Below are 23,549 nucleotides of genomic sequence, written 5' to 3' on the forward strand. Positions count from 1 at the left end.
TGCATCAGAAAATCAATCTGTGTAATTAACGTTAATTGCATAATAAGAGAAGAGAATAACATGATCATCTTAATCAGTGAGGAAAAGTGTTTGATAAAATTTGATATCATTCATTAAAAAAAAATCCTAGGAAACTCAGAATAGAAAGAAACTTCTTTAAATCTGATAAAGGACCCATATATAAAGCCAACAGCAGACCTCATTCCAAATGGTAAAATGTTACAAACTTTCCCTTTGAGTTTGGGAACAAGACAAAGATTCTATCAGGGGTGCCTCGCTGGCTCAGTCAGTGGAGCATGTGACTCTTGATCTCAAGGTCATGAGTTGAAACCCCACACGGGGCATGGAGCCTACTTTAAAAAAAAAAAAAGAAGATTCTGTGAGTCACTTCATTCAACATGGTGACAAAGGTTCTAGCCAATACAGTAAGACAAGAAAAATAAAATACATAAGAATTGGAAAAGAAAAAATCACACTTAAAATATGATTGTATTTACAGGAATTGAAAAGAATCTGCAGAAAAAATATTGGAATTCATAGGTGAATTCAGCAAAGTTGCTAGTCACAAGGGCAATATTAAAAAATTAGTTCTATGTCGTTCAGAGGCATACATCTTTTGCAGCTCTTATTGGTAAAGGCAGATGCTGGCATGAAAACCATATAATTAATTGTATTTCCCATAGTGAGCCATTAGGTGCCCTCCCCTTTCGACCATGAAAGAAATCCCTTCCTGAGTGATGCTGGGGAGCAGATGGCCTCGCGTCAAGATTTAGCCATGTCCTGATGGGCCCATTTCTGCCTGCTGCAAACTGTAGTCTTTAGTTTCTGGATGATGATGACATCTCCACCAAGAAGTAACTGTTGTGTCCCTCCAGTCTTAGAGGGAGAGAAAATCTGATAAAAGCATTCAGTGTTTCTGGGGGGAAAAATTACATTTATAATTACATTTCTGTATTTCATTAACAAAAATGAAATTTACATGTTTGTGTTACTTCAGTAAATAAAATTGTTCAAAAGTATAGCATAACAAGATCAAGAAAGAATTACCAAGAAAAAATGGAGAGGGTGGGGAGACAGTCTACTGGCCCTCCCAGATAGTAAACACTTTGTCAAACTAGAGTGATCAGTGTAGCACAGGCACAAAATCAGATTAACCAGTGGAATATGTACATAACCAAGGAAGCAGATAAAGTTTAAAAGTCTCAGATTTGTTTGAAGTGATGAAAAACTAAATAGAAATAAAAAGTAGGCAGTTATAAACAAGAAGCTGAAAGATCAGTATAGACTTAATAGCCACTAGTCACGTGTAGCTTATGAGCACTTGAAATGTAGCTAGTGTGACCGAGAAACTGAATTTTTCATTTTATCTAATTTTAACTAATTTAAATATATTTAAATATAAATTTAAAAACTACTTGATTCAGTTACCAAAGAACTTGTGTGTTTGGAACAACCTGGATATGTGAATCTGCTTTTTCAAATGTGAATTTTATGAAATATAAATACAGATCAAATATTTTCTGATAAAAATTTAGTGTTCGCATTTAGATGTGCTTGTTAGTATGAAATACACACTGGATTTTGAAGTCTTAGTAGAATATTAGAACACAAGATATCTCAATTTTTATATCGGTCACATGTTCAAATGATGTTTTGGCAATCTTGGGTTAAATAAAACTTATTTTATTAAAATTAATTTCACCTGGTTTTTTTCTTTATGTGGCTACTAGAACTTTTAAAATTACATATGTGGCTCACATTAAATTTCTGTTGAACAACAATGACCTAGATAAAGTTAAGAGAAATTTTGTAGGGACAACATAAAAAGATATGATAAAACAAAGCTAAACTAAACTAATCCCAAGTATTTGAAAACAAAATAGTAAGTCCTCATTCAGACTTTAAAGTAGAAAATCAGCATAAAGATAATTCTCTTATTATAAAGTACCAAAAGTAGTTTACGTTCATAGTAAAACTTAAAACATCCCCTAATCCTACTCTTTAGAAATTACCACTATTGGGGCACCTGGGTGGCACAGTGGTTAAGCGTCTGCCTTCGGCTCAGGGCGTGATCCCGGCGTTATGGGATCGAGCCCCACATCAGGCTCCTCCGCTATGAGCCTGCTTCTTTCTCTCCCACTCCCCCTCCTTGTGTTCCCTCTCTCGCTGGCTATCTCTGTCTCTGTCAAATAAATAAATAAAATCTTAAAAAAAAAAAAAAGACAATTCTCTTATTATAAAGTACCAGAAGTAGTTTACGTTCATAGTAAAACTTAAAACATCCCCTAATCCTACTCTTTAGAAATTACCACTATTGGGGCACCTGGGTAGCGCAGTCGTTAAGCGTCTGCCTTCGGCTCAGGGCGTGATCCCGGCGTCCGGGATCGAGTCCCACATCGGGCTCCTCCGCTGGGAGCCTGCTTCTTCCTCTCCCACTCCCCCTGCTTGTGTTCCCTCTCTCACTGGCTGTCTCTCTGTCACATAAATAAATAAAATCTTTAAAAAAAAAAAAAAAAAGAAATTACCACTATTAATATTATGGTGTTTGTGTTTCCACAGTTCTTTCTCTGTGTATATACACTGCATGCAAGTTGTGGTTTTTCTGATTCTTTGGTTTATAAAATGGGTTCCCTCCTAACACGTTGTTCTAGAACTTGTTTTTTCACTCAGTGTTCTGTGGTTAACTCTTCCCATGTGGGGATTCACTTCATTTTTAAACAGCTTTTTTCATAGTACGAGTACCATAGTTTATTTAACCATTCCTCTTTTGACTGACTCTAGATTATCCTCAATTTTTGTTACATATGCCCTTACATTTTTCTGTGATGGTCTCTCTGGGATAGTTCTTTTATCATATAATTGCTGTATCAAAATGCAAAAACACTGCCATGGCCCCTCAGAACAATTGTGTGAATTTATACTCCTACAGCAGGAATATAATTTCTCTTACTATTTCTGCCTATTTCTCTTATTCTCAGCAACCCGAGAAATTGTCATTATTTTTAATTTCGTCAGTCTGGAAGGTATCACTGGTGTCTTAAATTTGGATTTCGTTAATTATGACTGAATATATTTACTGATCCCTTACAGTCCCTACCCTTTGGTCATATTTCTGTTGGGATATTTGCCTTTTTCTTGCTGAAATTTAGGACTTTTTTTTTGCAACTATTAATAGTTGTGTATGTTCACTTGTTTTTTTTCCGAACCCCATTTATGGTATTTTCCACAAAGCAGGTCTCTCAGTCCCTCCCTATTTTCTTCATGGGTATTTTACCTGCTGTCTTTTCATGTGTAAGTGTTCCTTTGACCATCTGGAATCTATTTGGGTATGGCTTTACTGTATACTTCAGAAACTTGTCAGTGAATTAGGTCAAGATATTTTTTTTAAAAGATTTTATTTATTTGACAGAGTGCACAAGCAGGGAGAGCGGCAGGCAGAGGGAGAGGGAGAAGCAGGCTCCCTGCTGAGCAGGGAGCTCGATGCGGGGCTCGATCCCAGGACCCTGGGATCATGACCTGAGCCAAAGGCAGCCGCTTAACCAACTGAGCCACCCAGGTGCCCCTAGGTCGGGATATCAATTACTTCAACTCTAAGGCCACACCATCCACTAGGCCAGGAACTCACTTTGTCTTCCCTTCTTCAGAGAATGCTCAGCATAGCTCTTTGGAGCTGAGTGGGTAGCATAGAACCTCTGTCCCAAGTGAGGCAGTGCCAACAATGTGGAATGCTGGAACTTTGACAAAATTACTTCCCATTCACAAAAAACCTTTTCATTCCGCAGAAGTATAGATTCCTAAAGGAAACTGCCCTCTCTGGTGTTACCACAGAAAAAATTAAAATCCCAAGATCTCTTCCCACCCCTCCAGCAGTTTTGTATTCTGCTTAGTGCCAGGCAGCCAGGAGTCACTGACATAAGCCACCTTCCATGGTTCTCCCAGAGTGGGCCAAAGCATCATTCTATATTCTTGCAGATTCAGTATTTCATGAATCTTTGCCCTGTGACTCCGACCAGATTATGAGCCCCTCCAAGATAGCCGTCATTTCCTTCCTTGTTGACCACGTGAGCTGCAGGGCCTGGAGGGGTGGTGCACTTAACCTGGCTCTCCTCTGCATTTGCCTCAAAAAAGATATTTACCCAATGCTACTGACCTGTCATAGTCTTACTCCTTCAGAACCCAACCCAATTGCCTACTCCATGAAATCTTCTCCTGACACATTCACTCCAAAGCCCAACCCTTTTGGAACTCTGCCCTCCTCATGTTCTTATTATAGCACTTAATCACCCTTTAATGCAATTATTCAGCAGTCTGGAGCTTAAGCAGCTCAGACACAGATGAACCTATAGCTTGACATGCAAAGATGAACAGGGCCAGTTAGAAGCCTCTCCTACAAGTTTTAAATTGGGTTTGAGAGCCTGAAACAATTACCTCATGTCTTGCAGCCCTGGCTGTACCATAGAACTCCCTGCGAGGCTTTAAAAGAAGCAGGAGCAGCCCGGGGCCCATGCCCCGGAGATGCCGATTTCATTGGTCTCCTGTGGAACTTGATCCTTGTGATATTTTAAAGGCTCTCTAGTGATTCTCTTTTTTGGGTAAGATTTATTTATTTATTAGAGAGAGCACAGAGGGAGAGTGAGAGGGAGAAAGACTCCCCACTGAGCAGGGAGCCTGACACGGGGCTCGATCCCAGGACCCTGAGATCATGACCTGGGCTAAAAGCAAACACTTAACTGTGAGCCACCCAGGTGCCTCGTCTCTAGTGATTCTTATGTTCATCTGCTACTGAGAAACCTGGAGTTAGCTGAAAATTGTGTGAATTTGGGGCCTGGGGCCATATTCCATCCAACCACACGCAAGCTAAAGCATAGGAGGTCAGATGGGAAAGATGATCATAGAACCGCCAAGGGGATGGGACTGTGGCCTCAGCTCCTGGCAGCTTCATGATTCTGCTTCCTACAAGAGCTGGCTTTCTTTATATAAAATTACTTTGTACAAAATACTATTGAAGATATACATCTTTTAATCGGATTTTAAAATAGCTCATTCCTTTTTAATAATGAGTGATATTCTATGTAAAGATCAACCGCAATTTATTTTTTCACTTCTCGATGGAGATGGACATTCGGGCTGTTTCCAGTTTTTTGGCTATTATAAATAAAGCTGTTGTGAACATTTGTGTAAAAAAGTGGGGAGGGGGACACTCCTATCACTCAGAAATTTTAAGAATATTAAGACTCTCTACTAAGAACTCGGACAAAGACCAAACATATATATTTTTTTTAAATTATACCACACTCATCCTTCAGGTCTTGGCACAGTGTCACTTCCTCCACAATTTCATCCCAGAACCCCCAAACTAAATGGTCTTCCCTTGTTCTCTCCCATAGAACCGTATTAGTTTTCATCATGGTACTTCTCACAGTTTGTTTCTTCCTTCCTATCTGTGCCCACAGACTCTAAGCTTCGAGAGAACAGGTGCACTGTCTCTTTGGGGCATCCCTATACACACACCCAGACCTCCAGCACCCAGCACACAGGCACGTGCAAATACACGTGGAAAGTACACTAGACCCTCAGGGGAAAGGCTGAGTCTCGAGGAAGCGGAGGCACCAGCCTCTCCGAGGGGAAAAAGTTAGTGGTGCTCGTTGATGGCACACTTCCAGGGGGATGTCGAGGCTCGTGCTGATTCGGTAGCTCCAGTTAGCAGGTGTTCTGTATATTCTTGGAACGTGTGTACAGAATGAGGTGCCCCTGCTGCCAAGCACCAGCCCAGTGAGGAGTCGTCCCCTCTGCTGACTCGTGGAAGATTGAATGACACCATCAGAATTGACTGGGACCATGGAATCTTGTGTAGTAAACAAGGACAAATGGTGTTTTTGTCACTTCTTCCTTTTGAACGTGGAACCTTTGGAAAAGAATCCAGAGCTTCCCCCCCCCCCCCCCGCGCCCGGATTTTGTTTAAGAACTAAGAATGGTGATGATCTTTTAACTGAGGAAAGAGTCCTTTTTATGAGCATGAGGAACAGAATATTTTCCCCAAGCAAGTTAACCAGGTCCCAAAGGATCTAAGTGAAAATAAGGGGAGAAAAAAAGGTATCCAGACAGTCCTAAGCAGCACTCTGAAGAATAGCTCAGATGACACAGAAAAGAGAATTAGAGCGGGGTGGTAGGGGGCAGGGCACTCAGTGATTCAAGTGAGAAAATCAGTGTGAGGTGAGTTAGAAAGAGTACCTCCAGACTCAGGCACAGGGAAGTAAACTCTAGACTCTGACAAATCCATTAAGCCCTCTTTGTGTCCTAATGGGATGCTACTCCAGACTCTGGTAGGAGCCTTGTGAACAAAGAGGGAAATAATAAGACCCGCTTGCTTGCTTGCTGTGAGAATCAGATGAGGTCATGTATGTGAAAGGGCTTTGTATCTGGAGTGAGGCCCTGAAGTGGTTAGGACAACTGGTAGTACTAAGAGGGACTAACACTCTGTGGACGTCTTTGTGGCTGGGGTCACAGATGCCTTAGAGGGCAATGTCTGAGTGAGGATAAAAAGGAAAAGTAGGTGATGGCCCGTCACCTGGCCAAAGGGAGGGCATGTAATGGGAATTTCTGTTATAGGCAAGATATAATGTTCTTGTAAAACTTAATTACTTGAACTGCTGCAAGATCTTGCCAGACTGATAGCAGACATTTTGACAAGTCCATTTCATATTCCAGAAGATAGAAGTGATTACGGGTTCCGGCCACTCTGGATCTACTTCTGACCAGAATGGTGAAGTACAGATCACAGCAACTTGGGAAGAAGCAGTGGTATCTCTGTGTTCAGGCTGGCTTGGAGGTCAAGGCCAGGCCAAGAAAATGCGTGCATGGTTTTAGAAGAGCCAGATTTGTGAGAGCAGGAATCAATAACCATTAGTTAATAGTCTTGCCCTCTGGAGGGAAAGTTCAGGACGCTCTCAAAAATATCATTCCTACTGCACAATTACAATTAAGCTGGTGAGAAACAGACAGGTGCCCAAAAGACTGAGATCTCACACAAATTGTGAGTTTTCAAAAGACATGGGCAAAAGGTAGAAAGAAAAACTTAGAATCAAGGCATGGATTTTTTGAGAATATTCTCAGGAAAGTACAAGTCTTTGAAAGTAGGAACAGGTTTAGGACAAAAAGGTGAAAGGATTCTTGTTTTCTCCTCGGTGCAGAGCTGACAGGAAGTGAGAGACCCTTAGGCTGGGGCTAGTGTCCTAGTTTTGAAAGAGAAATACACTTTTTTGATGATCTTTGAATAACATTGGCAAAATGTTAATAATTATCAAGGTTAAGTAATGGACATAGGATTCACTAGATCATTCCCTCTACTTGTGTGTATGTTTGAAAATTCATAGTTTAATATTTCTTTAATTACATTTACATAGAAAAATCTAGAAAACAGTTGACTGGAGGGACTGCAGTAGGGTGAACACTGAGTTACAGCACTACCTGTACCCGAATTAGTGGGTACCCAAAGAAAAGAAGGGAAGTAAATCAGTGAGTGCCACCTTTTTTGAAATAACTAGAATGTTCTTTGTGGTATTACCCTAGGAGAAATCATACACATATCAGCTTTGAGGGACAATCACTGTGTGTTAGTATATTGTTTGTGTCACTTCTTAGAAAAGCTAGAACCAGTGGAAGGAACTGGGTTGTTGGTGTTTTTAACAAGTCTGTGTTGAAGATGGAAGCCCCACCTAGGCCTGGGGGGAGAGGGGACACAGACCTTCTGGATTGAGGGTAGTCCCAGGAGAGGCCTCTGAGTGGTACCAAGGTGCTCGCCTCTGAGGACAGCCCCGTAACTCAACTGCATCAGTAGCATCTTGACTGACTTGGAAGCTGTTCTTAGTCCCTCCTTGCCCTTCCATGTGGATTTGCTGCCTGCTTGTGTTTCTATTAGAATAAAAATAACAAAAAGCAGGATTATGCATGGAAACTAAGAAATACAGATTACTCTTCTCAGACTCCTTTACTGCTTCTTCCTGTTCTCCCCAACTTCTCAATGGTGGGGTGCCCCCCAGGACATTCTTCTGTATTTGTATTCATGCCCTGGGTGACCTCATCCAGAATTATTCCTTCAAATACAATAATATACCGTTAACCCTTGAACAACATAGGTTTGAATTCTGCAGGTCCACTTATACATGGATTTTTTTTCAATAAATACAGGACAGTAAATGTAATTTCTTTTCCTTATGATTTTCCCTTTTTTTTTTTTTTAAGATTGATTTATTTATTTGAGAGAGAGCACAGGCAGGAGGGGCAGAGAGAGGGAGAGAGAATCTCAAGCAGTCTCGAAGCTGAGATCGTGAGCTGAGCTGAAACCAAGAGTCATAATTGTGTATATTTATGACTCCCAAATGCCACCTCCAAGCCAGACCTGGCACCTAGCCTCCAGGCTCATATATCTGCCTATAGCATCTCCCTTTGGTGGTTAGGTGGCTATCTCAGAATTCAGCATGTCTCATACTGTCTGCTATCTTGGACCTGCTCCACCCAGAGCCTTCCCTGTCTTGGTTGATGGCAAGTTCCTCAGGCCAAAATCCCTGACTTCTCTGTTCCATACCCTACTTCCAGCACATCAGGAAATTCTGTAGTCTCAGCCTTCAAATTATGTCCAGATTCCAAAGTGCTTTTCACATCCCTGCTACCACCACCCTGACTTGAGCCACACCATCTCTCCTAGATTACCGGTCTCCCTATTCCTGCCATTGCTACCCTAAAGGTCTCCTCAGCATAAGTTAAATCATGGTACTTCTCTGCTCAAATACCTAAGTTAGCTCCTCATCTCATTCAATAAAATCCAGTACCTTTATAGTGCCTGCAGGGTTTCCATGGTCTGCTGCTTCTTACCTCTCTGCCTTTACCTGTGGCCCAACTCGCCCCACTCCAGCCATGCTGGCCTCCTGAGGTTCCTCCTTGCCTCTGGCTGTGCGCACTGAGCCCATTGCCCGGGCGTGTTTCTGTAGACATTCCTGAGCCACCTCCCACGCCTCCTCCAAGTCTTGCTCAGATGTCACCTCAAGAAGTAAGGCTCACCCACTCTGTTCTGCTTTAGAGTGCCAGTGGCACTCCCGAACCCCCTTTTCCTTACCATCTTTTTATTTCTGTAGCGTTTACTACCTTCTGACTTGCTCTATAATTTGCTTATCTTGTTTACTTTGTATCTCCATCTGATGGAATGTCAACTCCATGAAAACAGTGGTCTTTTGTCCAGTTCCTCAGTGTATTTTATGGGCCCAGAACAGGGCCTGTCTCAAAGTATTGATTAAAAGGAAAATAGAGACATCAGGGAGGCGGAAGGAGAGAGTCAGGACAGCTGAGAGGCCCAGCAAGACAGGAACTGCTGAAGGCTCTCCCCTGAGTGATGACCTTGGCAAGCCCCTTCTCTTTAGTCAGGGGATTCATTGGAGATATCTTTCCCCCTCCCGCCTCCCCATGTTGGGGAGGCGGTGAACTGTGGGAGCCTTGAGAGGGCCAAAGTTCAGTCATCCTCACACTTCAGACTACCCCCTCCAGCCCGCCGAGGGCCTGCCTCCCGTGGGCACTTGGGAGCACTGAGGCTGCCGCTCTGGAAGCCGACCCCATGCTGCAAATGCCTTGTGTCTGCGGATCTCTGCTGTCAGGGTAGCTTTTCAAACCATTCACACCTGGTTAACAGATGAGAGAACATTAAAGCTTTTACAGTTACAAGACCAGTGGGAGTTATGCTCTGCTAATGCTTTCAAAAAGTTGTTTGGTTTGAGGTTGATCATTGTATTTTATAAAAATTATATGAGTTTATTTTATAAAAATATAACGGAATATATATTATCATGTATATATTTATTTCTTCTTGTGTTTACCACTTCCATATGAAAAGCTGGTTGTTACTTTAATAACTAACTTTTCTCATTTTTTTATACTTTATCAGTAAAGGTTGCTAAGTCAATTAAGTAACATGCTTGTCATTCATTATTATTATCTTAGTTTTATTTTTCTTATTTGGGATAAGCCATGATGGGCCATTCCGATAAAAGGCCCGGTGGGAGGTCAGAGCTCTCTCAGTGCCCTTGGGGACAATACAGTGAGGAAGCTCAGCTTATCAGTCTTCTCACACTTGCTTCCTGTGAGCTGGGACATGGTTGTCATGAGAAAGGTGCTTGGAGTTGAGATTTGGGGGACTCTCCCTGCCTGGCCTGAGGTGTGGGTGACAGTGCTGATTCTGGGGGCTGGCATAATAACTCAGTACTTTCCTTTCTCACAGTTGTTTCCTCTCTTTGCTCCTGGTGGCTGCTGTGGTTTGGAAGATCAAACAAAGTTGTTGGGCCTCCAGGCGTAGAGAGGTAAGCCTCAGGTTCATGAATGCCTGTAAGAGCTTCTTCCTTTCTATTTCTCTAAAGCAAGTCAGTTTTAGCTATTTAGTGATAATTGATAGACATACCATGGGGGGCTAATGCTGCCCTTTCTACAGAATATGGTCAGTAGATTCCAATTAGTGTACATAAAATATAATTAGTTCTACTCCACATGCTTTTAACTTTCTAAAAGGAATCTTTAGTATTTTTAGTCTTTAGTATCGACTTACAGCTGCCAATTCTACTCATTCTACCAGCACTCTGTCCTTAACTCGGGCGGGAGGTCTGAGGGCTCGGGACCAGAGCTTCTCATGAGAATGAGAGTAAAATCAACCAGCTAAGCATCTCAGAAATGTCTCGTAACTCGAGGAAAGATGAGTCAGTGTCTAGTTAAGTTTTTGCTTGAGTTTTATTTTGTAATGAGTCTTGATTTATTTCCAGAGCTCCATTCCAAAAGTAATATCGAAATGAAACAAGATGAAACCAGAGAGGGAGACACACCCTAAGAGACTCTTAATCTCAGGAAACAAACTGAGGGTTGCTGGAGTGGAGGGGGGTGGAAGGGATGGGGTGACTGGGTGATGGACATTGGAGAGAGTATGTGTTGTGGTGAGCGCTATGTATTGTGAAGACTGATGAATCACAGGGGCGCCTGGGTGGCACAGCGGTTGGGCGTCTGCCTTCGGCTCAGGGCGTGATCCCGGCATTGTGGGATCGAGCCCTACATCAGGCTCCTCTGCTATGAGCCTGCTTCTTCCTCTCCCACTCCCCCTGCTTGTGTTCCCTCCCTCGCTGGCTGTCTCCATCTCTGTCGAATAAATAAATTAAAAAAATTAAAAAAAAAAAAAAGATGAATCACAGACCTGTACCCCTGAAACAAATAATACATTATATGTTAGTAAAAAAAAAAAAAAAAAAAAGTCAAGCAAATATTTACAGTTGACAAGTCAAATGAATAAACTTGGTTAAAAGTGACAACGTAAAATCTTTGTTTATCCCAAGTTTCACCGATGTTATTACTGTGCCTTCTAGTAGATCTGTTACTGCCTTGTTGATCATGGAAGGGCACTGAGATCTAGGCTGACGTTCGCTCCTCGGTCTTCTGTATCTACTCATGCCCTTTTCTATATAAAAATTGATCTATAGACAAGATTTAGAAGAGAACGGAAATATCCTAAATCAAAACTCAGAAGCAAGCAGCACTCTTCCCTGAATATTAAGGTCTGTAATGAGGGCCTCCTCCTGGGGGCCATGACCCCTTTTCTGACCCACGTAAAGGTGATGTTAGCACAGAGGTAATGTTGCATCCTTTTTTTTAATCATTTTTAAAATTCAGTGGGTAACATATTCAAAGGGTTTTTTTTAATAGCTCCATTACTAAGACATTTTAAAATCCCAGTAAATTGTACAGTGTTCTAAAAAAAACCAAACACCAAAAAACAAGTTATCCAAATGGAGTAAGAAAGAAGTGGGAAGCCTCAGTAAACCAGTAGCCAGGGAAGAAATTGAACACTTGTCAAAATATTACTCTCTCCACGAAGGGCATTACCCAGGGAGTTTCCATTTGAGATAAGCTTATGGAAATAATAATCTTCTATTTCTCCTTGAGTGCTTAGGAGAATTAATTATTTCCAAAATACAGAAACTGTTCCAGAATAGGGGAAAAGTTGGAAAGCTTAAAGAGTCCTAATTGATTGTATGCATAGAAACTCTGAAACCAAAACAAAGGCCAGTCACAGAGTGACTGTTTGTGGAGCAGTCTAATTTACCAGTGTGTAATAGCAGGATCATTTCCTACCAGAAAACCTGTCAATTAGGTTCTATCAGTGGGTAAAAATAGAACCTAAATTTTTAGTAGTGGCCAAGTAATCACTTAGTCATTTATTGAAAGTCAACACTGGTTCCTGGTTTAAAAACAAAAATCTTAGTAAACTCAAAAATAATACCTCCTTTTAACACTATAAAGAATATCCAGATAGCCAATGTCACTCATGATATAAAAATACTAGAAGTTGTACCAACAAAATCTAGACAAGTTTGTCACAATAAGAGCTAACATTTGAGCATTTCTAAATTTCTTGCACTGTTCTAAGAGGTTTTATATAGATTTATTTACTCTTCATAACAGGCCCATGAAATAGTTACTGACCCTGTTTCACAGATGAGGAAACTGAGGCTCAGGGAGGCAGAATAATTTACCCATCATTGCACAGTTACTGAGAGGCCAACCTGGGCTTTAAACTTGGGACTTTGGTCTTCACAGGCCACGTGCCTAGTCCTGTAGTCCCCATCATCACTTAATTCTGTTCTGGATACTCTAGACTGTGCACTCGGAGAAAGAGAAATAAGTTTTATTACTAAGGGACAGGGGACAAAATTATTATTTTCAGATAAGATGATGGAAGCGCAGTATGGTAGCGATTTGCCAGCATAAAAAGTAATTCTTAAGTATATCAAAAATAAATCAATGAAGACAAACAGCCAACTAGAAAATGTTTGCAACATACTTGAAAGACAATACGGAGAGGAGGAACACCTTGTAGAGAAAAGGTTTTTAAAAAGTATGCTTATGAATCTAAATAAAATTTTAAAAAGATATTTCTTCATTCTCTAGGAATGGTGAATGTATGGTGAAGGGAGATTATCTTTCTTTTGCCACACAAGAGAGCATGCTTTATCAAAGAGGAAGGAAGAATTAGAAGACTCCTACCTCACAGGGCTAGGATAGGCTTCAATTAGGTTCAGTAAGAATAACAGTTTCTAGGGGCGCCTGGGTGGCTCAGTCGGTAAGCGTCTGCCTTCAGCTCAGGGCGTGATCCCGGAGTCCTGGGATCGAGCCCCACATCAGGCTCCTCCGCTGGGAGCCTGCTTCTTCCTCTCCCACTCCCCCTGCTTGTGTTCCCTCTCTCGCTGGCTGTCTCTCCGTCAAATAAATAAATTGAAAAAAAAAATCCCAGATGAAACTTCTTTAAAAATTCCCCCACCCCTAAAAAAGTATGCTTTTATGACGTAGTTGATCAACAAATTAACTAAGCTTGTGATTTAAAATTTCTCTGTTAATGCGAACCTGACAGTTCAAAATATATTTCAGCATTTCTACGATTTCAGTCATGGCTTATCCCTCTCAGAATTGTAGAAGACATGACTTAATGGGATTTATAACAACAAAAATAATAGCAACAGACACTACTTAAGTGCTTGCTATATGCCAGGCCCCGTTTTACTTGTTTTTAAACACAGTGTCTCCTGCGCTCTTCATGGAGGAACTTCCAAACGGAGGAGCATAAGCACTCTGTCCCGCTGTGACTCCAGCTCTCAGAATAGCACAGAACCCAAAGTAGGGTTGCTGCATATATTTGTTGAGTAAGTGGACCAACAGCTTGATGAGATGTAGAATGTTAGTATTTTAAGAAAACATTTAACATAAAAATATCCTTCTAAAACAGAGCCCTGATCTATCCAGACTAAGCTTCTGTCTCCTACCATAGTTCCAAGTGGGCGGTTTGAAGTCAGGCCTGGTTGTCTTCCATGGCATGACATGCCCATTTCCTCCAATATCCTTAATGATATATGATTGATGTATCTTGAGCCACCATGTGCCAGGCCCTGAGCTTCGAACCTACTCACACTCTTAGGACATCAAAAACCCATTTCAGAGAAGAGAGAACTGAAGTGCAGAGACCTTTAAACACCTTTTTTAAGGTGATACAGCTGGAAAGCATTGGATCGAGGATTCACATCAAGCCTCCCTAAATCCAGAGCCCCTGCTTGTCCCTCTAACTTTGCCAAACTTCACATTTGTTTGTTTTCCGCTTATACCACCCGTGTGAACAAAGAGCTCTTTCCATTCCTATCTGCGGGCTCAGTACTTGGTTCAAGTTTCAGTAGGAGGGAAGGAAGCCTGGCTTTAATCTAGTAATAAAAATAGGAGGAGACGGGGCTACATCATTTATTTTGTATACTTAACAAACAGGCACCACAGCGTTCTGTCCATCGGTACTTTAGAACGTACCTCTAACAGGTAAGGACTTTTTCTTTAATACGATGACAGTGCTGTTATCACAGCCAACAAAATTTAAGTTTGGTGATACCTGGTCTGCGTCCAGTTTTCTCCAGCTGTCTCAGAAATATCGTTTTGGACTTGATCTGTTTGAAGCGGGGAGGATGAAGTACTTTTATGTCATAGTCCCTAATAAAATCCCCTCAGACTGGGTGCGCTCATCTTGCCGCAATATTACTCCGTAGCAACTTCTTCGAGAGATGCAGCAGATGGCCAGTCGTCCCTTTGCCTCTGTAAACGTTGCCTTGGAAACAGATGAAGAGCCTCCTGATCTTATTGGGGGGAGTATAAAGGTGAGGATATGATTCAAAAGTCCCGAAAACTTGTCAGAACTCAGGCTTCTAAGTCTGGGGAAACCACAGAGAACGAGAGGCTCATTCTGTTGCCTCGTAATTATGTGTTCCTCTCTCTCTCTCTCTCTCTCTCTCTCTCTCTCTCTCTTTAACAATAAGACAACATGCTGATGTTGTCACATATCCTTTTGCTTTCATTTTTCAGCCTTTCATGTTGTTGAGCATTCTTGTGTTCAGGGAATTTTAAAATATAAGTGGTTTGTCTCAAATTCTTGTAGGTATTCTGTGGCATAATACTTTAAAATTTATATTGGAAAAGAGCTAAATTGAAACATTGCTTTTTATAAGTAGTTTAGGGAATTTTCTTAAAGGGGCCAAAATTGTAATTCACTGTGCATTCCATGGAATGTAAGTATTTCTGACTTCTCCAGAAAAAAAAATGATGAAGAAAGTGAGAAAAGTTTCTCTTTTGGCAAAATGATGAAATATTTCACATACTCTGGGGAAACAGCTATAGATTCTGAATTTTAAAATACTTATTAAAGCATTACTGAGCTCACGTAGGAAGTAGGTGAAATTCCCAGGGAATACTCTTCTATCCCTCCCCCGAAAAAAGAACAAATCATGAACCAAAACCAGAACGACGTGTGGTCTGAAGTGGTTCCAGATTGGTAACACACCATGACTCCCAGCTGATGTAGGTGCAGATCCTCCGTCTGGGAAAGCATCCCCGATTCAGCCATGTAGGATCCCCACAGATCAAGATCAAGCAATGAAAGATCACCAAGGACAAGAGAGACAAGCCACGAGGAATAGGAGTTATCAGACACCATGGACAGTGGTTTAGACGGACTCCACATGTTAGAGTGGCATCTGAAGAGTATAATCGAGCTCTGTATGAAATGTTTAAAGATGTGAAAGATGGAATCATAAAGATAAGGGCACCATGAATCAAGAATGACCAGATCTAAAAAAGAACCAAATGGAACTGTTAGAAATGGAACATATAGGAGCAGCCGGCTGGCTCAGTTGGGAGAGCATGCGACTCTTAATCTCGGCGTTGTGAGTTCCAGCCCCATGTTGGGTGTAAAGATTACTCAAATAAATAAATAAATAAACTTAAAAAAAAAAAAAAGAATATATAGGGGTTGAAATTTTTTAAATAACTCAGTTTACGTGTTAAACAGCATGTCAGACACAAGTGAAGACCAAACTTTTGAACTGGAAGATGAATCTGAAGTAATTACACAGAACGCAGAACAGAGAGACAAGCAGATGGAAACTATGACAGATGATAAGAATATGGAGGATAAAACGAGAAGACCTAACGTGTATTTTATATCTATACTGTAGGATTGCCACGGGGTGAAGAAATTGGAACCCTTAAGCGCTCTTAGTGGGAATGTGCAATGATGTAGCTGCTGTGGAAAACGGCATTGGTCTCCCTCAAAAAAACAGAAGTAGAATTACCATATAATCTAGCAGTTCCTCTTCTGGATATATTCCTGCAAGAATTGAAAACAAGGTCTCGAAGATGTATTTGTACACCCATGTTCATAGCAGCATTATTCACAACAGCCAAAAGTTGGGGGCAGCCCTTATGTCCATCAGTAGATGAATGGGTATGCAAAATGTGGTCTACACAGCAAAGGAATGTTATTCAGTCTTAAAAAGGAAGGAAATTCTGACACCTGCTACAACATGGGTGAACCTTGAGGACATTATGCTAGGTGAAATAAGCCAGTCACAGAGAAACAAATACTGTATGATTCCACTTTTCTGAGTTATCTAGAGTAGTCAAGTCCATAGCGACAAAGTATAATGGCGGTTGTCACGGGATGGAAGAGGGGAAGAGGGAGTCTCTATGGATGTAGGGTTTCAGTTCTGCAAGATGAAAAGGGTTCTGGAGATGGATGGTGGTGATGGTTGCATAACACTATGAATCTACTTAATACCTCTGAAGAGTACACTTACAAAAGGTTAGGATGAAAAAAGGCGGGGATGCCTGGGGAGCTCAGTCAGTTAAGCATCTCCCTTCAGCTTAGGTCAGGGATTCTGCTGGGTCCTGGGATTGAGCCCCACAACGGGCTCCCTGCTCAGCAGGGATTCTGCTTCCCCCTCTCCCTCTGCCTGCCACTCCCCCTGCTTGTGCTCTCTCTGTCTCTCCTCCCGTCAAATGAATGAATGAATGAATGGGTTGGGATGGGGGGTGCCTAGGTGGCACAGTTGGTTAAGCGTCTGTCTTCAAGGGTCCTGGGATCGAGCCCTGTGTTGGACTCCCTCCTCGGCAGGGAGCCTGCTTCTCCCTCTCCTCCCCACTTGTGCTCTCTCACTCTCTCAAATAAAAGAAGTCTTTTAAAAAGAAAGGGTTAGGATAGTAAATGTTATGTGTATTTATTACATTAAAAAATAACTGGGAAAAAAAAGAAAAGATCACCTAAAGGAAATGACAGAGCGACAGCTGACTTCTCATTAGTAACACCAGAAGCCAAAACAGCGTGGAAGAATGTCTCCAAACAACATCAGGAGGAGAACTGCCAGCCTAGAATAGCGTGCCCAGTAACGGCCTTCCAAGAACAAGGACAGAAGGAAGATTTCTTCCGATGAGAAGGAAAGTAGAGTTGGCCACCACAGACCTGTACAAAAGAAAGGTCTACAGAATGTGCTCAGAGAAAGGAAAACTACCCAGGAGGATGGACCGAGGAATAAGAAGGAATGATGAAAAAATGAAACAGTAAGCATGTGCATGAATCTGAGTGAACATGAAAAAACAACAATTTGTGGGATTTTAAAAAAATAGACAAATTGAAAGTACTGAGAGGCACCATACGTCATATGTCAATGGCATGTGACCCAGTTGGTTACTCCATCAAACACTCTATTGACTCTCTTTTCAGTACATACACACGCTCACCTTCTGGCTACTCTTGCTCAGTGCTCCCTGTTCAGGGCTCTCCATCTCCCCATACTCTACCAGTGGTGCAGGTCTGCCTCAGTCTTTGGGCCTTCCCTCATGTCCTTCACACCCACTCCTTCGGTGACTGTCTTAGTCTGTTCGAGCTGCCGTAACAAAGCACCAGAGACGAGGTGTCGTAGCAACAACAGAAATGTCTCACAATTCTTGAGGCTAGGAGGTCCAAGATCAAGGTGCTGGCAGATTCAGTGTCTGGTGAGAGTCCCCTTCCTGGTTCGCTGTGACCTCACGTGGTGGAAGGGGCTAGGGAGCTCTTTGGGGTCCCTTTTGTGAGGGCACTAATCACCTCTCAGAGGCCCTATCTCCAAATATCATTGTGTTGGGCATCAATAGTTAACATACGGATTTTAGAAGGACACAAACATTCAGACCACAGAAGTGATCTTTTCCATCGTGGGTTTATTCTAACACCGTGATCTCTCTGCTCATACCTCCCCTGTGAGCCTCTGACTCCTATATCCAGTTGCTTGCTTACTCGGTGTCCCCACTTGGATGTCTTAGCAGCCATCTCAGAGTTAACTTATCCAAAGCTGTGCTCTGGATATTATCCCCCACACCTCTCCTTGGCATATCGCCCCAACTCAGTACCTCATCCTAGCCACTCAGGCCAAAATCCTGGAATTGTGCTCAGTCCGTGCTTGTTCTCATTCTTGTTGGACAGCCAGTCCATCAGCTCTGTCTTCCACCTAGGCCACTGTCCTCTCGCCCACCCCTTCCCTCCCTGTGCTGCAGCCACAGTGGCTCCAGAAGTCATTTTCTTCAACCAAACTGAAGAAATGAATGACATATTTGGGGGTATGGCAGACAGAACTCTAAAGATGGCCGCCAAGATTCCCAGCTCGTGGTTTTTCAGTCAAACACTACTCTGTGTGCTGCTCTGAAGGGATTGGGAAGAAGTCATACAAACCCCAAGGTAGCTGAGACCTCAAGACAATGAGGGACTTTTCTCTGGCTGGTGGCAGAAGAGGAAACATGCAAAGGCCTTGGGATACCACCACTGATTTGAAGCCAGAGGGGCCGTGTGAGGAAGCCTCTGGAAGAGAGTGGCCCCCTGCAGCAAAGAAGTGGGACCTCAGCCTACAATTGCAAGGAACTGGATTCTGCCAGCCATCTGAATGAGTTCTGAACAGACTCTTCCCTAGAGCCTCCAGAGAAGAGCTGGCCCAGATGCTAACTTAACTTCCACCTGTGAAGAGAAGAGCGGAGATCCTGGAGACCTTTGAAGAGAGAAGAGCTGAGAATTTTCCAGAACTGATGGAAGAGATGAACAGACCTATATCTGTAAGCAGGAACCCTACAGAGCTCTTCTGGACGTCCGAGCTGCCAAACTGAGACAGATAATAAATAGGCGCTGTAAGTTAGTAATTTGTTACACAGCAATAGAAACTAAGGGAGGGCATCTTTAAAAACACGAGGGGGATGGGTAACTAGGTGATGGACATTAAGGAGGGCACTTGATGTAATGAGCATTGGGTATTATATAAGACTGATGAATCACTGACCTCTACCTCAGAAACCAATAATATGTGATATGTGAATTAGTTGAATTTAAATTTTTAAAAAATGAAAAAAAAAATCACATGTGAAGACTGCATCATTAACACTTGAGAAACTCTGGTTTAGGTAATTCTTTATCTCCCACCAGACTGTTCCCAAACCCATTGCTCTGGAGCCGTGTTTTGGCAACAAAGCTGCTGTCCTCTCTGTGTTTGTGAGGCTCCCTCGAGGGCTCGGTGGAATCCCTCCTCCTGGGCAGTCAGGTGAGTAGATGAGGGCCAGTGACAAACGAGGTGTGTGAACTTGGGTATAGAAGCCATTGGCCTACCTCGTGTTGTTGTAAGGATTCGGGGAGATGACCCTATTATCCCTGGTGTTCCCTAAACTGTCTGTCCTGAGGTTATGGCTCCTTCCCAGGGAGGAGCCGGGATCTCCCCTCTCCCTCGGCCTCCTGGCAGTGTGGACGCTTCTGGCCACACCTTCCCTTGCAGCTTTCGCTCAGCTCTGGCTATGCAACCCCTCTCCAGTCTCTTCTCCCTTGCTCAGCCTTGAATGTAGGCCTTCTGCCCTCCATCCATATGCTCTTCCGCGGTCCTCTTACCTACTCTCGTGGCTCCTGGCTAGCTCTTCCAAGCGGCCACTCTCAGATTGGTATTTCTAGCACTACTGCATTTCTTTTGCTTTTTCACTCTGTTTTAAATAGCCTTTTTTAAAGGCACACACAGCAATTACAACAACATAAAGGAAGTCTTGGAAATATACTCACAATCCTACCATCCAGCACCCACCAGTGTTCATTGCTCTCTTTCCTTTCCAGCCCTGGCCAGCAGCTTTGTTGAAACGATTGCGTAGATCACCTTTTTACTTTTCTTTTTTCATGTAACTATCATAAACATTTTGACACTTCACTACATAACATTTTACCGATGTCTTTTATGCAATTCTGTCAAGTACACAAATCATAATTTTGATAAACCTCCTCTTATCAAACACTAAGGAGATATGGAATACAGTTCTGGAAATATCCTGATTAATCGTGGAGTACTTTGGAGGGATGCCTCAGACAAGATGGATGATATGTTTTAGACAGCTTTCAGTTGAAATGATTCTGGGGGTTAGGGTTGCCTTAGCCAAAGAAAGCCTTGTGTCCGTGATAAAGTATGTCCCAGAACCCTTGCCCAGCCCCAGGGCTCCACAGCCCCCTGACTGCAGCCGCCTCCAGTGGAGCTGTCGATGTGGTTTCTGGGTCCTCACGAGGGAGGCCTTAAGGCTTGGCCAGGCCAGGCTTTATTGTCTTCATTTCATAGGGGAACAGCTTGATTTGCTCTCACCTGGGGATATGAGTGCAGCTCCTAACTCGGCCTTACCCATGTCGAGGGCAGAATGACCCATTGACCTGAACTCTGGAGTATTATCTCCTGTCACTTCCCAGCTCAGCAAACTTGGCCAGTGCTCCCTGAGAGCAAGGCCCTGGCTAGAGTCGGGAAGTGACAGGCTTGCAATACTGTGGCCTTTCCTGCCCTGCCCTTGCCCTGATAGGCCCCAACCCTTCAATTCCTGATGAAGGCCTGCTCACTACTCGAAACCCATCCCAAGTAAGACCATCCCCCCCATTTTAGATGGTCTTTCCTCTGGACTCCCAGAGCACCTGGCTCTGCCTTTGCTAAACAGTGTCACTGGTGTGGATTCCCCACTGCGCACCAGGCGCGTAAAAGCTACCCCCACGCCCCCCATTCCTCCCTTTTAGAGGCTCGGTGGAGTTAAAGGCAGCACTAACATGGCTCCTGAGAACCTCAGCAGGGCTCTGAGCCTCCACTGGCTCGTTCACATGCGTTGAGAATCCAGCTCCCCCAGAACTGTGCCTTCCCCACTGAACATCAGGTGAATCAGTTCCTAGTACAAAAGGGAGACTGGAACCCACTAGTCCCTAAAGCAGAGGTGGTGGAGGTGGTGGGGCGACGAGCCAGGTACCGTTCTAAGATGTTCACGTGGGTTCACGCAATGACTCCTCACACATGCCCCGAACTGTTACTGTCCCCATTTTACAAATGAAGAAACTGAGCCATGGCGCAGTTAAAGAACCTTCCTTATACTCCAAAGCCTGGCCCCAGAGTCTGTTCTAACCTGTGTCATAAGATAGATACGAAAATAACTGGTGCTGGCTGAGTGATGTGGAATGAATCTGAATTTACTGATGAAGAGTGCTGCTTTTTCTTGGCACCCTTCTGGAGGCCGGCAGGGAAAATGTAGCACCTAAAGCACGACTGCAATCTCTTTGCTTCAGGACTCTTTGCTGCATTGATCACCTGAACAGCAAGCTACATCTGCGGTGTAAAAAATGGGGAGGGGAGAGGAACGTGTATTTGGATTTGCATCAGTAAATCCTGGAAGAATATGTACAAGCTACTGAAAGCCGGGCTCGGGTGGAGGGTGAAGGGAGGCACAAGGCGGAAGGAAGGAAGGCTTTTCCCCCTCTGTGCTTTACTTCTTTATTTGCTTATTGCACCCTGGGAATGTAAAAAAAAAAAATTTGAAATTATGTTTAAAAACCAAGCAAGCTGCTCCTCACCACTGTTGCCCGTGGGCTCTCCCCAGGTCTTGCGGTGGCCAGCGCCCTGGTGGACATTTCCCAGCAGATGCCAATCGTGTACAAAGAGAAGTCAGGAGCCGTGAGAAACCGGAAGCAGCAGCCCCCCGCGCAGCCTGGGACCTGCATCTGAGGCTGGGCCGTGGACTCTCCGTGAGCGAGCCGGGGAGGGGCGGCGTGCAGGGAGGGGGCAGGCGGGGAGATGCTGCGTGGAGCGGGCCGAAGACTGGAAACCCTCGAAACATCCGGCTCGTCTGCATGTTCACGAGCTTTCTTTGCCGGTTTCTCCCATCTGTGCTCCAGCATCTAACCTTTTACTTTTGCATAGGAAAGAATTGTTTTAGTGGCAGGTCCGGGGTGATCCCGTTGCTGCTGGAGGAGGCCAGGGCAGAGCCAGTGAGAGAGCTAGGAGTGACACTCAGGTTCACTTGTGGAAAACTGTTCTTGGGGCCCTCTCAACTTGCAAAAAACAAAAGATGTAGTGTTTACAAGTAGACATTCACCACCAGTCGTTCTTGAACATGGTCTTTTAAAAACTAGTCAGATGAATGAGTTTGTTCTCATCTGAAGCCTGCTATCTTTTTTAAAAGATGTGCTACTTATTCTTGCACGATGTAGGCAAATCTCTCTCTTGCAGGGAGTAGCTTTTTTCTAGTTGAGAATTAACAATGGTCCATCTCTTTTGAATCCTATCAAACTAAGGTAGAAGGGGGCTATTTTAAATGTCAAGGTCAGCAGTGTTACTTAGAATGTAAACTGAGGTAATAGGTAGTTTTCTATAGCAACTTGATTAATTTAGTCTTAATCCATTTGAAATCCTCTCCCTCTCTCTGTCCCTTTTTCTGTCTCTCCCTCTCTTGTCTCTCTCTCTCTCTCTCTCTCTCTCTCTCACACACACACACACACACACACATACACACACACTAAGTGCCTAGACTTGAAATAGATCTAGCAATTGGAAAGTTAGTAAGCCTAAGTTTTTCCATAATTGCATTCCTACATTCTTATAAAATTTAAATAGCTACCATTGGCAATCTGCTCATTTTCTAAAATCTCATTTGCAGCCAGGAAAGAATTTTCTCACCCCAGGGAACGTTTAACCTAGCAGCAGGGACTGAGAGGAAAGCAGAAATGACCAAACTGTGAAAGCTCCTGTTTATGTTGTTGTCAAAAGACAGGAGCACTAAATCAGGTGTGGTCCTCGTGTGCCCCCTGCCCTCTACCCCTCATTCTACTCCAGCCCTTCTGGCCACTCCTGCCAGGATGCCACAGAGGAGGGGAGTCGTTCATGTTACATGTCTCCCTTGAGCAGAAAAGAGCATGACAGCACTTGGGATCCCTGCATTAAAGAGCCACAGTGTGCTCCTGTAGCCTGCTCTGAGCTGGTGGGTTGTCCTCAGGCTGCGGGTGGAATCGAACACCCAAAGCCTGGAGAAGGACCTGGAACTGTTTGCTTGCTCTCCTCCAGGAGAGGCTCAGCTCAGCGCTCCCATCCTCCTTCCCAGCCCTGGGTGGTAGCTGTGGGCAGGGCAGTGACCACTGAGAAGGATGAAAAGCACATGGAGGAAATGGATGAGGAGGAATAAGCATGCCAAGTGGAAAGTGATCAGGTTGAAGTGGGCTGGGGCGGTCCTGCTCTTCTCCGCAGGCCACTGCCTGGGTGTTGCGGTGTCCCTGTGTATGGTGCTCTGTATTCTGGTATTATGCGGCAGCCTCCCCAGGTCTCTCTTCCACTTCAAAACTTGGGGTTCTCTGGCATTACCCCATAAGGATGGACCTCTAG

At 43.5% G+C, this 23,549-nt stretch overlaps 1 protein-coding gene across 3 annotated transcripts in view; it reads left to right on the top strand.

The window, feature by feature from the left end:
• Positions 1-23,549, top strand: part of ATRN (attractin) — a 146,647-nt gene that overhangs the window by 120,353 nt on the left and 2,745 nt on the right. The window contains exons 26-29 of one of the 3 annotated variants that reach the window (XM_045808244.2): positions 10,265-10,343; positions 14,601-14,708; positions 19,328-19,442; positions 21,775-21,919. In XM_045808244.2, coding sequence (XP_045664200.1) covers positions 10,265-10,343; positions 14,601-14,708; positions 19,328-19,442; positions 21,775-21,899 — 427 coding nt within the window. In that variant the 3' untranslated portion in view covers positions 21,900-21,919. Of the gene's footprint in view, positions 1-683; positions 2,523-10,264; positions 10,344-10,796; positions 11,205-14,600; positions 14,709-19,327; positions 19,443-21,774; positions 21,920-23,549 lie in introns of those variants that run through there. The other 2 variants (XM_087853723.1, XM_045808246.2) reach the window with 2 other exon arrangements.

This window comes from Ursus americanus, chromosome 22 (assembly GCF_024610735.1).
Source record: "Ursus americanus isolate L20-20 chromosome 22, mUrsAme1.1.p, whole genome shotgun sequence".
Classification (NCBI taxonomy): domain Eukaryota; kingdom Metazoa; phylum Chordata; class Mammalia; order Carnivora; family Ursidae; genus Ursus; species Ursus americanus.